This window comes from Meleagris gallopavo, chromosome 1 (genome assembly GCF_905368555.1).
Source record: "Meleagris gallopavo chromosome 1, MGAL_WU_HG_1.1, whole genome shotgun sequence".
In the NCBI taxonomy this organism is placed as follows: domain Eukaryota; kingdom Metazoa; phylum Chordata; class Aves; order Galliformes; family Phasianidae; genus Meleagris; species Meleagris gallopavo.
The window spans coordinates 187,145,563-187,164,150 of NC_139404.1; the positions used below are offsets into that span (position 1 = coordinate 187,145,563).

The 18,588-nt window shown below is 37.0% G+C and overlaps 1 protein-coding gene across 22 annotated transcripts in view; it reads right to left on the reverse strand.

Moving 5' to 3' along the window:
• Positions 1–18,588, reverse strand: part of DLG2 (discs large MAGUK scaffold protein 2) — a 1,005,161-nt gene that overhangs the window by 236,178 nt on the left and 750,395 nt on the right. For 20 of the 22 annotated variants that reach the window (XM_085216429.1, XM_085216427.1, XM_085216435.1 and 17 more), the window contains one exon: positions 969–1,037. The exons of the other annotated variants lie outside the window; for them this stretch is intronic. In XM_085216429.1, coding sequence (XP_085072555.1) covers positions 969–1,037 — 69 coding nt within the window. The remainder of the gene's footprint in view (positions 1–968; positions 1,038–18,588) is intronic. 22 annotated transcript variants of the gene reach the window in all.

Sequence of the window (18,588 nt, forward strand, 5' to 3'; positions counted from 1 at the left end):
TCTTGTTTTCAGTGGAAAATTAATACAGCAGTCATAATACATTTTAAATACATATATATTATGAGTTTTGTTGGCTTCAATGGGGAGAGGATCACTTCCTTTATCTACTGTTTTCTTTTCTCAGTGCAGCACAGTGGGATCGTAACACAAAACAAAATACAAGCAAGATGACAACTTTCCTTTGTGGAAACTTTGTGTTTCCACTTCTACTGTGATGGAGAAATGCTTTGAAATAGGATCTAGGAGTAGCCCATGACAAGTTATTGCCCCTGACTACAAAATACTTCAGACAGTTCCACAATTCTATGGGAACAGAGAAATAAATGTAATATTTTCTGGAAATTACACCAGTAAGAGCAACCAAAATCTAAATAATACAGTGTTAAATACCAGCTTTTCGAATATCATAAATATGCAAAAATATTAACTGTAGTTATGAATTATTCATATTTTACCCAATTATTTCTGTTAAAATGGAGTCAGATAAATATACAGAGCTATGCTTCTACAACTAACATGCTAATATACGCAGACATACACCAGCATGGTATTACTGTTTTGTATCAGTATTTCTTCAACCTTAGCCCAGGTCACTGCTTTTCCAAAATGAATTCATGCAAATAGTGAAAAAACAGGAAGACTTCATGGGAAATTCCCATGATTAATGGTAACCATTTTACACCTAATACATGTGAATATTGACACTAGTCAAGTGAGGTGAAACAGAAATTGAGATATGAGACACATATTCTTGACAGATATCTCAATGAAAACTAAACTTTTCAATATAAATGTCTAAAAAGGACCAGTGTTAATTTGAAAGCATTCATTTCTGCATCTCACTGATTCAAACATTGCGACATGCAGCAACACGAGCAGTGAAATCCTGTGTGTATGTGGGGAGCTCGGCGTCTGGCATAGTGATATCTGAGTGCTCTATGGGCAGCTTCAACAGAGAATCATCTTACCCTTCCACAGAAATGGTCCGCTGCAAGCTCACTGTGGGGGGACGCGTTGCGGTGCTGTGCTGGGAATGACTGTATGGCCAAGGGAGAATAAAGAAAAGCTTTTGTTAATGAAATACATGTTTCTTTTGTTCTTATTGTCTCTAGCAGTTTAGCTAACACCAAAACAGAAATCAAACAAACAAACAATCAGATTGTTTCACACATATCTATGGCATTTTGAGACTTGGCTGATCTCCTTTAATATCAGGTTTCACTCCTCATCAAGAAATTTCAAGGAAGAGATTAATTCCCTCTTGTATTTTTAATTCATTTTTTTTTTAAAAGATAAATATATGCATGCAATTCAGGGACTTAAAATATCTCAGATGGTAATTGTTCTGCAGAATATATTAACCATAAAACACACGTTAATTTGAGAGAAGAAAGTAAAACAGTAAAGCATAAAGCTATCAATCTAATTCTTCAACCAGAATACTTGGTGAAAGAGAACATGCACTACTTGTAATTGCACTGTAATTTAACTTAGAATTTAAACAATTTCAATCAACATCCACTATTTCCATCAGATTTTAAGTAGCTTAAATTTTTCCATGTGAAATTTTATCGATCTAAGACACAATATAATGAATAAGAAAAGGTATTTTCTATGAAAAATGCAGGATTTGGGAATAAGAAATTATTTTGATTGACAGTCCTGATGTCTAATAGCTGCTCTCCTATGCTGTGTTTGGAACCTCAAGGACAGCTTCTATAAGCCTAATGAGCCTAAGCTTAACAGAAAATGTTAACTTTAGTATTGCACTATTGTAAATAACATCAATATTTATGAAAATATAAATGAATAAAAATAAATCAGATAGCTGCAACAAATTGTATTTCTTAGCCAAGACAGAGTGTTTTATGAAAAACAAAAGCGCCTTCATAAAAAAAGAAAAAACCCACAAAAAAACCCAGAAGTGTTTGATGTATTTTATAATTAGTTTAAATAACTACATAACATAGAGAAGCTAAATATTAATAATTAAAATTACAGATTAGAAAAACTTTCCTAGTTTTATATAATTTATTCACTGACTGCTAAGGTTTTGTTTTGCTCAAAAGCTTTGTGTACTACTGAAGGTGCTTGAAGGAAGCAGATCTTATTCTCAGTAAGAGCTAAGACATTCAGAATCAACGAATAATGAAACTATTTTACATGCTTCTTATCCTGTACCACAGCCACTATTGTCTGTCTTGCAGCAAAGATTGGATTTTTTTCTTAGAGAATTGTGACAAGTGGTATCATGCAGCAGGACAAACGAAAGATCTGCTACCCACTTATTCTTCCATTTGAGGCCATTGTGCTCATGTTTTGTGTCAGTAAACTGTTGTTCTCAGCTTCTTCTGAGTATTTCAGAAGGTTTGTGGAAAAGTATATTTTCCTTGTAAGAACTACAGAGTTTTATCTGCTTATCTACTTATCTACTTGCATCTACTACAAAGCACAGCATACATGGGAGTATTGGGAGTCTGACACCACAGTTTGAACAGAATTGTTGAGTCAGAAAACACTGTAGAATAATATGCTAGAAATATTAGTTAAAATCTCACATTGAGTTAGCATCTTGCATATGCTTAGGAAGTGCATTAAAATGTTTTCTTTACACGTTCATATAAGTTTTAAAATTAGGATGACTTATCTTCTGCCCTCTTCCACTACAGAGCTGAAAAGGAATGTATGTCCTTATGTTCCTCTGTAATGGCTCCCCATATGAATGACCAAGGAAGTGAACAGCCTCCGCCTCAACTTACTCCCATACATGTGAGACAGAAGTAGCACAGCAGAGCCATAACGTCTCCGTCTTTCCCTGTGCATCTGAGTTTCAGAAATGATACTCACTGATTTGAACCAAGAGCTATAGCTGATAAAGGAAAAAGAATCCCACTGATTGGAGGGATGATGATGCAGGCAGTCATAGAATCATTAATGTTCGAAAAGGCCACTAAAATCATCTCATCCAAGCACTGACCCATCACCATCATGCCCAATAGACCATTTCACTCAGTGCCACATCTATACATTTCTTGAAACCTCCAAGGACAGCAATTCTGCCACTTCCCTGGGCAGCCTCCCTTAACTGTGCCACCAGGCATCCACCTGCTCACAGGTGGTAGCCCTCTAAGTCACACTGCATGTGTCTAAAGGAAAGATGGCAAAGCCAAGACTGACCTACACAGTCAATGCCAATCCTACAATGGATAATTAAAAAAAGCAGCTCCTATACTTGCAACGTGTGCTACATATTTTGACAGACATGAAAGTGCCATACCAAACAAGGCACAGCAATGCAGCAACTTAAGGCTTCCAGCAGGAATGTGAGTGCATATTTCAAAAGTATTCGAATATAACACAGCATTTATCTGAACTAACCCTCTCACTCTTATGTAACGTTCTTCTATTCTACAGAGCAATACTGCCATAGGAAAGGGATGCTAAGTGTTGATAAAGTACTTTTCCTTAGTAGAGCTGTGCTGTTACAAGCAGAGCCGAAATATTTACATCTAACCACTGCTGAACTGGCTTGAATTGTGAAAACTTTAATTCTCCTCCTAAAAAAGACTTTGCTACCAGTGGATATACTTTTGAAACTCTGGCCAGCTTCAAAATCAACAAATTATGAGAGCATTAAAGGCAGAATTTTCAGCTGCAAAGTATTAAAAGCAAATAATTGTTCACTTACATAATTAATAATCCACAATCAGAAAAAAATATGGAATAGTAAAACTGTGCTATATAACTGTGCTTGGATGTTGCAAATAAAATAATGGATTGTATTCATCAAAGTAGTTCGAGGAATGGTGAATTATTGCTGCTACACTCAAAGAATCAAATTGAAGAAAGGGGCCAAACAAATAGCTGTGTAGATTCTCAGTCCACACTTGAACATCACTACTGAATTTGACAGATGAATACAACTGCCTTTGAGGATTAATACTTAGCCCAGGCTACTTAATGCAAAACCTGTAGGTTACAACCTATCTGTCAGATCACTGTTTCCTATCATTTTATGTAATGGATCAATAAAAAATAAGATTTTTGTCAACACACTGTTCAAAATTAACAGAAACTCCCACTCCCAGTCTTTCCAAATGATCTGCTGTTTGACACAGTACAATCTTATTCGATAAGGAAGGAATTACTTTTCTAAATGTAGGCACACCCAGAACTAAAGTCAGTATTGTCTGTGCTTTCATTGTGTTATTCTTGGATTTCTGCATTCACATAATTCTCCATTCTAGAATTGTGAATTATTTTTGTGTAAAACTCACGATCACTATTTAAATAGGTTGCTAAAAATCCTAATTAAAAACTTTCTAAGGAAAATAGTTGCAAACAACTTTTCCAGAAGTTCCTCCTTTTGTTGTGCCCAGTGTAAACCTCTTCCAAAGTCCTGCTTTGCCAATTCATCCCTTTCAGAATATCAGATGTGTAAGAGCTCAGGTGCATGGCAAGGTACCCAGAACTCACTCATCACTCTCCTAAGCCCCTCCAGAATTTGGGCTGTGCCACCATGCCTGCTTGGGGGTTACCTTTGCACACAACTGTTACGACTGGGGCAAGGGGCAGCAAATCAACAACAGGATTGCAGGCTGGCAAAAAAAAAATATTTAGATGGAAAAGCAAATTCCTGAGAATATAAAATCCTCTCCACATATCAAGCATGGAGTGAAAAGAAAATAACTGGATGGACAGTAGTATTATTTTCTAGTTTATCAAATTCTCTTTTCAGTAATGTAATTCCAAAACAAGTAAGAATCAGAGCTGTAGTTGCAATTCAGTATTCTGATGGAATGACTATGTAGCTATGCAATGAAAATGAACCTCATACCTCACCCCTTCCAAGCAGGAGGCTCAGCTATTGGCAATATTCCATTCATTAGCAATTGCTTTCCAATCCTAGGTATTCGTGACAAAATCAAATCAAATTCCATTCTCTTTTAATGAAAATATATCTTAATTGGTGATCTGAAAACTTATTTTCATGTGTCATTTATAAAATGTGATGCTCAGCACAAATTTACGCAAGATATGGTCATGAATACAGGGAGACCTACAGATTAAAAACACACATTCCCAATATTTGACACAAATAGATATGTAGCATAGACAAAAATAATACTTTAATATAATTCTTTACTGAATGACCTAAAAGATGAAGCTTCTAATGGCTTCTGCCATACTGGTAGAATGAGCAGAAAGGTTTCCATTATGTGCTCAGTACACTTTTACATGTGCCAAAGATCATGTACCACACATTTTATAGCACAAAACAGAACTTCTAATGAGTTACTGCCACCAACATTTCTATGATGAATTCCTAGACACAGACACATAAAAGACAATTGAGGCATGAAGTAGATAGCATATTTTTCCACTCACAGATCTACACTGTCAGAGTTTGACATTTAGGCTTATAAAATGATCTATTTTATTTTCCGAAATGATACAGAATGAATTTCTCAGTAGTTTCAGTAACGTAACTAATAATATCTCAATATATCACTCAGTTCTCCATGCACAGAAGATGGGATTTCCCTGAAGAAATGAATCTCACAGACTCATTCCTGAAAAATACCACTTTGAATTTAATTCCATTTAATTATAGTTCCTTGAGACAATGAGTATGTAATGCTCTTGTAAGAAAATTCCTATGAGTGAGGAAACAAAGAATGAGATTCTAAACAACAATAAGGTGCAGAATAGGGAGAACAGGAATGAATCTCTATGTTTTCAATGTATTTAAAGTCCTATTTTTTCTGTTTCTTTTTTTTTGTTGTTGTTGCAGATTTGTTTTTTAGGCACAGTCTGCCATTTCATATCTTTCTAAAATACTAAAACCAGAGCAACTTAGTGTCAACATAATTTTGAAATGTTTACTATGAGAATAGCAATATAAATAAGGAGAGAAGTAGCCAGTCTCCTTAGTTATGATTCTATTCTAGCCCAAGGAAGTCTTAATTACATTTCTGCTGTGTGGGTGCAAGTTGAAAATGGAGGCATCCTCATACATGCTTCTTTTCCTTCTAGGGACCCCTGGAACAACAGCTTTGAGTTCACAAACAATGTGACACTTTCACCAATACACAACATTCCAGTGAAACACCCACCTGGGGTGAAAGAATCGCATTGGGGATACATTCATTGTTCTTTAAACTTCTATAATGCAATTTGGCAACTAAAAAGGACAGACCAACACCAAGGGATCAGACTGCATGGTACCCAAATCAGAGGGAATCCCAAAGCCTGCTTTTTCATTGAGAGTGGAAGAAAGGAAGCTGCTACAATCTGGAATGTTTCCTGATATCTTTTACTCATATAAAGACATGTTGTCTTGACACACAGAATACTAGAAAACCCACTTTTAAAGGTTTCATGATGCCCTGTCAGCATGTCTAGAACTAGAGGTAACAGTGCAGTTGTTTACAGTTTCTAAACCTTTGCTTTGATGGATGTAAAAGTCTAAAAAGGCAACATCCTTTAATTCCATTAATGCAGAATCTTAATTCAGCTCAGTGAAGTGAAACCAACTTTTCTTAGCAGCCAACAGCTAAACTTCCAACTTAAATGAGGTTTTGCTTTCCTATGGGATTAATTAGAAGACCACAGAGTGCTTCTTTTTTTTTTTTCTTTTTTCTTTTTTCTTTTCTGTTATTAATTTTATCTCAGCTACAAACAACTTGATAATATCCAGTTCTGACAGTTACTGACTCATAACAGAATTATCAAACTAAACAGACAGTCTCCTGTCAAAGGTAGATAGGAAGCCTCAGTGTAAACCCCACAACTTTCAGATCACCCTTAGGCAATAAAGGCAGTCACTCCCTACAAATATTTTGAGTAAGGATCATACTACACTTTCCCTGTTCATTGCAGGGACTGGATGACCTTTAAAGGTCTCTTTCAACTCAATTCTGTGATTCTATGATCTATGTTCAGGTCCTCTGGAGTGATTTCTCTTGAATAATGAAGTTAACAGGGTTGCTGACCTTGTCCTTCTCTCCTTCCCTCCCCACGCAGTAACCAAAGAAAAGTGGTAAGCCACATTTACCATCTTAAAGTATCTGAGTTATTGCAGCACTCAATTAGCATGATACAGAAATAAGGAAGAATGCAAGGTGAAACTGTGACTCAGAGGAACACTTCAGAACTGCAGCAGCTTCTGGAATGAAGCTAATTATACAGCTTTTTTAACAGTGCGCCTAAGTCAGCACCTGTCTTCAAAGTGGTGAAACATCCACTGACTTCAAATCTGCTTCCTCGTGGCTGAGGTAATTGCAGGAGATAATGATAAGCTTTAAAATATAGAAAATATGCTTATCTGAGAAGGGATTGCTATTTTACAGTGAACATAATGTTTAAAACAGCTGAAGAAATTTGGGATGATTTGCGGGGGATTGAAAGATTCAGGAGTGCTATTTAAAAGAGTGGAGAGGTAATACTGCTGGTGAAGTTTCATACGTAGTGTAATATTTATGCAAAGGATAAATACAGACTGCCACAGAGCTATGAAGGAGACAGCACTGCGCAAACTAAGCATCCTTAAAGAAGACTCTACAAGAAACATACAGGGACAAACCGACATAGAATGAAGTAGAACAGATGTTTTAAGACATGTGAGACTTGGTTGAATGACTCAGACATGGTACCTTGTTCTTCTAAGAGGTTATTCTTTTGCAGACTTTGCTGCTAGCTATCTGTGACTCATATGTGATACATTTTTAATTTCGCTTAAATTTACCCCTTTCCTGCCATCCAGAGGAGGGCCACTAAGATGATCAGAGGGCTGGAGCACCTCTCCTAAGAGGAAGGATTGAGGGAACTGGGCTTGTTTAGATTTTTTTTTAGATTTTCTGATAGTGATAGGACAAGGGTTTAAACTTTAAAACAAGGGGTTAAACTAAACCATTTGGCTTTAAACTAAAAAAGGAGAGATTTAGCTTAGACGTTAGGAAGAAATTCTGTACTCAGGAAATGGTGAGGCCCTGGCACTGCTGCCAAGAGAAGCTGTGGGTGCCCCATCCCTGGAAGTGCCCAAGGCCAGGTTGGATGGGCCCTGGGCTGCCTGAGCTGATGGGGGGCAACCTTGTCCATGACCAGAGAGTAAGAAGTCGACGATCTTTAAGGTCCCTTCCAATCTAAGCCATTCTATGATTCTATGACTAGACTCTCAGTTTTTTTAGTTATTGCAGTTGTTATTATTATTGTTATTATTTATTGTTGCTGTTTTTTTCTGTTATGGATGGATGGATATGAAGAATTATTAAGATCCACTTGGGAGCTGAAATACTCCTTAATGAAATGAGTTTGATAACTATACCAGTGAAGGACTGAGGTTTGCATCTGAAAAGGTTTGTAGCAAGTGAAATAAGTGAAAGCTTTGTAGTAGGAAAAAATAGGGAAATGGAAGAGGACAGAAAATCTCATCTTCCTGCTTGTTTAAGCTGCATCAGTTAGAAGTGGTCCATGAACATAATAACTGAGTTCGGCTCTAAGTACAGCTGAGGAAGACGATGCAGTGCTGCTTTCATGAATTTAAATAGGGACTGTTTGTTTAGGAATGACTGAAAGCTTCCTGATGTGCTCGGCATGGTTTCCCAATTACCTGCACTCTCTGATACCCTGATACCAATGCCTTCCTGATGCTAGTTTCCAATTCCCTGTGAGGAAAGTGACTGTTGTCCTCCTTGTCGACCTCCTTCCCAGCCTTTGATGTGATGCTTTTGGAATCCAACACCAATTTCTTTTTTCCATGCTGCTACATTTGAATGCTATACTTCTTTTACTGTTGGCTATCACTCCTAATTCTCCTCCAGCATTAGTGCCTTCCAAGCACTACCACTCCTGTGAATTGCACAGGGTGTCAAAGAATTGGTGATGGTTTGATTTCTCTGTGACACAACTGCAAGCACTGTTACTAAGAAGGAATCAATTTCAAGAAAGGAAAATACTCTTTCATATGGAAAAATATCTTAATTAGTCAGATTCTCCATAACGTTATAGAAAGAAAGACTCACTTTAGAATTAGACTTATATTAGGGATGTCTGGAGATGCTAAATAATCAGAATAATTAGAATGATGTAACAATTAATGGGCAGAGAGCCAGAGCTTGTAGCATTACATAACTGGATGGAGTCTTTCAGCTTCTCACTCATTTTTCACTTGTCATTATCTGCCCTGTTTAATTTCATGGCAGCATTTTTACTATTAAAAATGTAGAGGAATAATGTGTGCAGCCACATAAATATATATACTGTGGTCCTTTGGATATGATGCATATGATAAGAATAGAAAATGTACATTTTCCAGTAGAAACACAGATTCCCTGACTTTCTGCCCTTCTGCTGGCCTGCTCTCCTTCTCACTGCACACAGCTGGTGTAAGTGCATTTGCCCCCAGCACCAAGAGATGCAGGCGATGGCCCAGTGCCACCACAGCTGAGCCTCTGCTGCGGGGCCCGTGGTCAATGGGTACCCAGGGAGTGCAATCTCCATGAGTAGCTGTTCTGTGGCAATAGCAGTACACAGCACTCAGTGCCTCAGAACACCAGTGCTGATGTATTTGTAAAGTTGTATATTGCTTCCATAATGAAATATATTTACTGCACACAAAGCTTATTGTTTTTCTGTGCCACTAACGACCCACGGGTCTGCACCAAAATCCTTATCCAGTTTAAATAAACAAATGTCAAAAGGCATTAGGAAGGGTTTGAAAAAGTGGTTCTAAGAAACTTTCCATGATAAAACTTTGAAATATGGCAAAAATCCCAAAGTGCACATTGTGCACGTATTTACCAGTTGCATTCTTAAAAAAATAAAATAAATGATTAAGAAGTTTTCTAGTAAAGAAATTACTCCTACCAGATAAAGAAAAAGCTCATCTGACTTATAGCATCATATTGAAGCTAACAGCTAGTAAAACTAAGATCAGAATTTTTAAATTAGCTGGATTATTTTGGTCACAATTTAGTTTTACAGGAGATAAATGGGAAGACAAGAAAACAAATGGCTAATCATTCAGATATCAGAAGAATCTGGAAAGATCTCATATTTCTAGGCACTTTTCTGCAATAAGAAACATCTGCCCACAGAAGTTTCAAAGTTATGAATGCTATTTATACAAATTTTGAGAGCTCCTTTCCCTTCAAGAATTAGATATCTATTTCCAATTCAGGCTCCAAAAAAGGGAAGTATTACGTGGTTTCAACACAGAACTATGCAGGAGCAATCTTCACAAAATGAACAAATTGTATCTTAACAGTAATACTGATTTTTTTCAACACTGCATTTAAAACCTAGGAAGAATAGCCTATTTTCCTCTTCTCAAGGGAGGGTTGACTTTTTTTGTACAGAAGTTGGCATTTCAAAAATCATTCATAGAACATTTATACTGCATCAACTTTTTAAAGAGTAGGCAATAACAGATAAATAACCCTAACGATAGAGTTCAAGTAACTGCAACACATTAAACTAATTTGCAAAGTTTCTATCCATCTCCATTCAAAGAAAAATAAGTACAGGATTCTTTTCATGGCAGAGTCATTCCACTGAATTTTACTCATTCAAGAAAAAGCATATGGGTGATGACAATTAATTAAAGTGATTTAAAATGGCAATGAAAAACTGCCTGACATTAAATCATAGCATGCCATTAACAAAAGTTCCTATATCCCATGAGATTCTATATCATTATATTTGCACAAGAAGAACATTTCCAAAAGAAATGTGAATTTTAATTTTGTTTTTTTTTTGTAGGATCAAATTTATTTCTTCTGTGATTATTAATTGCTATGTGTGCAGTGCAACTAATTACACTAACCGTTCAGGTGAAACAGCCAGAAAATGAGTGCAGGGAGTGCTGATCAGCCTGAGGGTAGGAAGGCCCTACAGAAGGATTTGGACAGGCTGGTTTGCTGGGCTGAGGCCAAGGGATTAAATTCAACAAGATCAAGTGCCAGATCCTACATTTTGGCACAACAATTCTACAGGCTTGGGGCAGAGGGGCTGGAAGACTGTGTAGAGGAAAAGGACCTGGGGGTGTTGGTCAGTGACTGGCTGAACATAAGCCAGCAGTGTGCCCAGGTGGCCAAGAAGGCCAATGGCATCCTGGCTTGTATCAGCAGTAGCACAGCCAGCAGGAGCAGGGAGGTGATCGGCCCTCTGTACTCAGCTCTGGTGATGCTGCACCTTGAGTACTGTGTTCAGTTTTAGGCCTCTCACTTTAAGAAAAACACCGAGGCCCTGCAGCATATTCAGAGAAGGGCAATGAAGGTAGTGAGGGAACAGAGTAGAAGTCTTATGAGGAGTGGCTGAGGGAAATGGGATTATGGGAATCTGGAGAAGAGGAGGCTCAGGGGAGAACTCATCACTCTCTACAACTATTTGAAAGGAGATTATGGCGAGGTGACAGTCTACCTCTTCTCCCAGGTAACAGCGATGGGATGAAAGGGATTGGCCTGAAGTTGCGTCAGGGCAGGTTCAGGTTGGATAATAAGAAAAACTGCTTCAAAGAGTGGTCAGGGGATGGAATGGGCTGTCCATGGAGGTGGCTGAGTCACTGTCCCTTGAGGAGTTCAGGAAATGTTTAGATGTGGTACTGAGGGACATGGATTAGTGAGCAAAATTGGTGGTAGGTAGATGGTTGGACTGGATGATCTTGGAGGTCTTTTCCAACTTTGATTATTCTATGAATGTATGATTCTCTAAGCTTCTGTAAAAGTGATTCATTAAAAAAAAAAAGAATTATCATAAGAGAAAGAACATTAAATCAAGATTACAATCGAAAATCAGAAGAGCACACTTTATATTGCAATTACCTCTGATACAGTGTTTACTGCACCTGTGTGATACCTTCAGATAATGTTATCCCCAGTTTGTGGATATACATTATCTCTATGCAAACTGGGAATGTGGGTTGGATATTTCATTTTATTAGCAGACCAGAGGTGAGAATGCAATTCTACATAAGCTGCTGTGTAATCTCATTTTCTGTCATTGCAGTCAGCCCAGCATGCATGTTTGCGTGTGCAGTTATTCTAAACAAGAACACCAGAAAGGCCACAGAAGTAACTAAAGCAGAAATAACACAATGCACGTAAATGACATCTCAACAGAATAATAAAACAAACAAACAAAAAAAAACAACGAAGAAACAACAAGACAATGAATGGTAACTTGAAGATGCAGAAATGATAGAATGTATTTTAAAAGGAAAGATAAATTCAACTGTTTAAACTGTTCTGCTCCTAACCTACATTAACTATGATTCATCCATTTTTTGAATTTGTTAGAAGTTAGAGGCATTCAACATTACATTGGAAACATTCAGCATTTTGCACTATAATGCCTGAGGATGAAGAACCAGATCCAAAAAAAATTTCAAAACTTATTTTTTCTCCTCCTGGCGTTCCTTACAGTGGGAGTATCAGACATAAGCATCTCCCACAGTATAACACAACAGTACGAATTCTTCCAAATCCAGCACTCATTAATTTTGCCTGTCTTTGACTACAGGACATAGATTGTATTAGATGAGCAATGGAATAGATAGATTATTTATATAATCTATTAGCCTAATCCTTATATCCCTATATTAACTAATAAGGCACTATTTATTTAAGCATGTTCATTAAAACCAATCTTTGAAGAGATATTTAGCTATTTAGGAAAGAACTGAGAAAAGAATTTATGAAGAACTTTGAGGCTGTGATAGTCATTAAGGTGATCCATCTAGTTACAAACCTAATAGCTAAATCAGTTGAGTAAAACACTGGAAAGTGTTTTCAAAAGATTTGCAGAATTAGCAAGCACACATATGTGACTGAGCTGATAAACAGTCAATTTGTGGACACTTCTGGGAACCGATTTAATGTCATCAATACGCTAATGCACTTAATAACGTAAGTCCTGGACAAGAGCCTGAGATTCCTTTACTAAGCTTTTCAAATGTTTCTGCTACAGTAGGGATCACTTATAATTAAAAACTTCTCCTCAATCAGACAGAAAACCTAAGGTTCTTGGGTTATTTTAATCTCACTTTAATGTGAAGGGTAAAGATGCTGCCATACTTCTGTCATTCTCAGATCTCATTCATTAGAAAAATAGTTTCATCTAGAATATAATCTTGTTTTGTTGCTTTCAACCAATCATTTGTCTCTGCAAGTAACTTTGTGCTTTGGTTCCCAAATATTATTGGTCAGAACGAACTGTGATGGGTACAGTGAGAGAAAAAACACTGCTAAGAGATAGTGTATGAATAGCAGACAAACAGTGGGAAGCAAGGAAGCATGAAGCCCCTCAAATCAGAGATCACCAACAAAAATGATCACAGTTGGATTTACGTCACCAACTCAACCTATCTTAGCAAGGATTTAGAAAAGAATTTCATCACCATTTAGCGCTAAAAAAATAGCATTGCAAGGAAGCTATTTTTGGAGATGGGCATCTTGTGTCTGCATTTATCATGTGCACATGAACTAAGCTAACATTGCAGCTTTTTGCTTCAATTCTCTGTAGAAACAGTTCTACAGAGAGCTCATGGACACCCTTCAATCAATGAAATTCTTCACCTACAAAACATGGATTACTCAGATGATACAAGTGGCAGTGTGAGGATAAGCCCATGCATTGAAAAGTCATCCACATTTTCAAATCTTGCGTATGCAAGATCGGTAGCAAATTCCATGGCAATAGGCTCTTGTCACAAATGATTGATTTATTATCAACCATCACCATCCCTGGATATGTTTAAAACCGTTTGGATGTGGTGCTCAAGGATATGATTTAGCAGAGGGTTGTTAGAGTTAAGGTAGTATGGGTAGGCTGTGGTTGGACTCAATGATCTTTAAGGTCTTTTCCAACCTGAGCGATTCTATGACTCTATGTTTTATTCCATGCTATGCCTCTCTTCTAACTTATCAGAGATGCCTGCTATTATAAATAATGTGTTTGAATAATTTTTTTCATCAGTTCTGTTAATATAATTGGACAAACATACATCAATAAACCCAAAGTGTTCTTTCACTCATCAGTCAAATCTGAGTATACAGTGCTCATTTTTCCACCCATGCTAAGTGGCATAGTTTGATTACTTCTTTTTTTCTCTGGATCAAGAATAGAACTGGAGTCATTCTACAGACTTGAGGCTTCTAAATTCATTTAAATTTGTATTTTACTGTTAAACCTGTTATTGTTGATGCAGCCACCATTTATAAATTGTAAATTCAGACATTATTGCTCCTTTTGGCAAGTGAGTCTGAAACTTCCCAACTTCACTGCAAATATTCCTTTGAGACCTTCTAAAGCCATTTAGACTCTCTATTCATCAACTCTCTGTCCCTAAACAAAGACAAATGAGATGTCCAGACTCTTACCATGACAGGAGCCATATAAGTACATTTAGGCAGACAAGACTAAAATTAATTTGTACTCCTCACCATTTATGTGGGCAAGCTAAAGAAAACCTGTCATTTCATAACTTGCATCAACGCTACGCTGCTGTTACTTGACATTAATTGAGTTTCTTTTTTTATTTTTCTGGTACAACATGGTAATACAAGAGTAGCAGAAGTGGCAAATTTAAATATAAAAACACAAAGGTTTGACTTGGTGAAAATAATACCTATCTGGTGTGAAAAAATACAGTTCATTCTATCCTACTAAAAAGCAAATCTACATGAACTATAAAAAATGCCTCTCGCAATGATGATTACTAATAACTAGAATTTTATATGTCAGCAGTGTGTTTTAAGGTTTACTATCAGCAATGGTTCATACTGCTTGACTTATTTAAGTCAACAGCAAAAAGACTGACCACTGCAATGCTTTAAGAATTTATTTTTCAGTGAGTAGCTATTCTTCAGGAAAGCTACCCAGTAATACATTTAAATAGATTGGGACTTTTTCAGAAGCAACCACTGAAATGTCATGTGATTGGGAATGAAAGTTCCTTGACAAGCTTTATTCATGCTACTGAGTCAGAAAATTAAAAGTGATTCTCTTCTACATGGTGGAGCATCAGTACTACATGAGTTTTTATCCTAGTCAAACCCGTGTGACTTCTTCCAGCCAAGCCTGTGTAACCACACAGTTGCAGATACTGAAAAGTCCTCCTACTTGCAACTCTGTCGTTGGATTCTGGACAGGCTGAGTTGTGATTACAGCTTGTGCAATGTTCATCAGCTCAGCAACTGAAATGAACAAAACACATATTGCTGACTATATCCGTCAACTATCAATTTGTGCATTTATTGGAAAATAAATCAGCCTAGCTAATTTGTCTAGAGACAGCTCAGGCTTATCTGAATAGTCTTGCATCAGGCTATGAAGATGCATCCTTCTGCCAGCAGGTAGCAACAAGTGGCACTCAGTTTCAGAGCTGTGTAGTCGCCCATGTAGGTATCAGTGCTTTTCAGGTGTGCATGCTTACACATTCTGTTTTTCCAAAGTGCAATATATGTTGTTATTTTCAGGCTGCCTTTTAGGAAAGTTTGTCTTTAAGACAAAATTATTGCTGTTAAGAATACAGATTTGTTACAAATCTTTGTAACCAAATGGAAAGTAATTTGTGGTCTTTGAGGCCTTATATAAAAAAGTAATCTCACTCTGTAGAGTTATCTTCTTTTTCTGGCTCACTCCCCCTCTATAGTGATTTCAACACCATAAAAGTAAGTATATAATGATCCTCAAAAGATACTGCAATCAACTCAAATTATCGGTGCAATTAACCACTTTCTGTGTGGAATGTGGAAATATCTGGAAAAAATAAATTCTCTTTCCATCTTCCTTGGAACTGTGATGTATCTAGTCTAATATATCCTTAACAACATAGAAATTCTAATTTTGAATTCAGATTAGATCTTTTCCTCCTTCCCTGTCTTAGTAAAAATGTATTTTAATATCTTGTCATTTCTATTGAGCTTACTTTTTAAACAGTAACAGTAACAGTTCCATGCAGTGTAAGAAGAAATTTAGATAAGCTGGCTGCCTTAAGTGCTATTCTTTAAAAAAATCTTTCTGAAGAATAAACTCATTAAGATCTTAAAACATTAATAATTTTTACATGCATATTTACAATGACAATTTAGCTAAATTTAGGTCCAATCCAAAAAGGTCAGTTGCATAACTAAACTTCCACAAAATTCAAGGATGTGTAGAGCTTGTAACCCTTTATGCACATGCAATGTGCACTTTTTTCACTTCTTTGTGAAATCAGGAAAAAAAAAAAAAAAAAAAAACTAAAGAAAAAACCCTCAAGTATTTTCCAGTGACTTTATTTTAATACCTAATATAGGGAATGTCCTCTAGCAGAGGGTTGGACTCAATAATCTTTTGAGGTCCCTTTCACCCCCTGCGATTCTATGATTCTATGATTCTGAACTTGAATTTATAGCATAAATATTAAGGCTCTTAAGTCATATATAACCACTGCAGGGTTGCATCATTGGAAGTTAAGACTGGAAAGAAAAAAGCCCACATTTTTAAGTAATCACCAGATTATTTTGGTGGCCAAACATGTAGTAAGTCCCGTAACCCAAGAAATGCCTTCAAAATAACTTTAAAGTAGCCTTAAGATATTCTTACTGAAGGGCTGCACTACTCTTTTTCACACCATGTAGTGCAGTGAGAAAAAACAGACACAAGTCAGCTGGAGTAAAACAATTTAATTTGAATTAAAAATGGGCTGGCGAAGTGTATGGGCTACCAAGTGTATACTCAACCTATTTTCCATTTGAGAGGTGAAGAGAAGAAAAATTCAATATCCAAAAGGGATATTCAATATCCAAAAGGGGACACAGCAGAAGTGCCATGACACCAAGTTGACAGGAAGTGCTCATCTGCCTAGGGGTAGGAAAGCCCTACAGAGGGATCTGCACAAGCTGGATTGCTGGACTGAGGCCAGTGGGATGAATTTCAACATAATCAAGTGCCAGGTCCTGCACTTTGGCCACAATAACCCCAGGCAATGCTACAGGCTTGGGGCAGAGAAGCTGGAAGACTGTGTAGAGGAAAAGGACTTGGGAGTGTAAGTCAATGATCAGCCAAACATGAGCCAGCAGTGTGCCAAGAAGGTAGCCAAGGTAGGCAGGTAGCCAAAAAGACCAGTGGCATCCTGGTTTGTATGAGAAACAGTGTTGCTAGCAGGAGTGAGGAAGTGATCATATCCCTGTACTCAGCACTGGTGCGGATGCACCTGGAGTACTGTGTTCCATTTGGGCCCCTCTCTACAAGAGGAGCATTGAGGCTCTGGAGTGTGTTCAGTGAAGGGCATCAAAGCTGTGAGGGGTCTGGAGCACAAGTCTTAAGAAGAATGGCTGAGGGAATGGATTATTTAGTCTGAAGAAGAGAAGACTCAGGGGAAACCTTATTACTCTCTACAACTACCTGAAAGGAGACTGTGGCAAGGTGGGGATCAGCTTCTTCTCCTATGAAACTATAGATAGGACTGGAGGAAATGGCCTCAAATTGTGCCAGGGGAGATTCAGACTAGACGTTAGGAAAAACTTCTCTCAAAGAGTGGTCAGGCACTGGAACAGACTGCCAGGGAGGGGTGGAGTCACTGTCCCTGGAGGTGCTCAAGAAATGTTTAGAGGTGGTCCTAAGGAACATGGTTTAGTGGGAAATGTTGGTGGTAGTTGAACAGTTGTACTGGATGATCTTGGAGGGCTTTTCCAACCTTGATGATTCTGTGATTCTATGACAAACTGTGGAATTTAAGCAGAGATTCTTGCCTGTATATCTCCGGCCTGTATTCAGTTAGTAACTCACATTTCACTTTCAAATGTAATTTAGGTATTTCCAAATCTGTATTTTACAGAAAGTCAGTTGCACTTTGACTCATGACAGTGTCTGAAAGCTCATCTAGCATTTTACAACTGGCAATCTTCTCACTAGGATATTGATTCGCTTAGTGATTTTTAAAATTTTGTTCAGCATCTTCCATGTCTCTTAAATACTACAAACATTTAGAGATATGAAAATCTCTATGAAAATAGGTGAAAATGAATTTAAATCAATATGAAAAAAAAATAAAATTAGCAGTCCTCTCCACACCAAAAGGAAAGCTTGAATTTAAATAAGGGTAGTGTTTATTATAATCTAGACAGTATTTAAAAACAACTGGCTAATTTTAACACATGCACATTAATGCACTGTGTGGATAAGAGAAAGTTTAGTTTCCTACAATTTGGGTGTTTCTCTCTGCTATTCTCCCAGTTTTCATAAGCCTCTTTATAATAATTATGTTACCAGACTGAATAAGGGAACAATGTTGAACATCCCCCAAAGTGCTTTTGAGAATTTCAGTCCAGCTAAAATTTAAATAAGCATCTTAAAATTTTTACGGTTATTGTTGTCATTACTTATATCGCATTGAAGTGTCTGCAAACAAATGGTTTCAATTATATAAGCAATATTTTCAAATAACAACAAATGCTTTTTGCAAATAGGAAATGTGATGCCTAATAAATATTTCTGCACAAGTCTGAGAAACGTATAAACACTTGATTGCTTTTTTTTTCTAATAGTGGTTTATATCCATTTAAAAATAATGAAATGGCAGAAGAACCTGTTTTCACTGTTTTA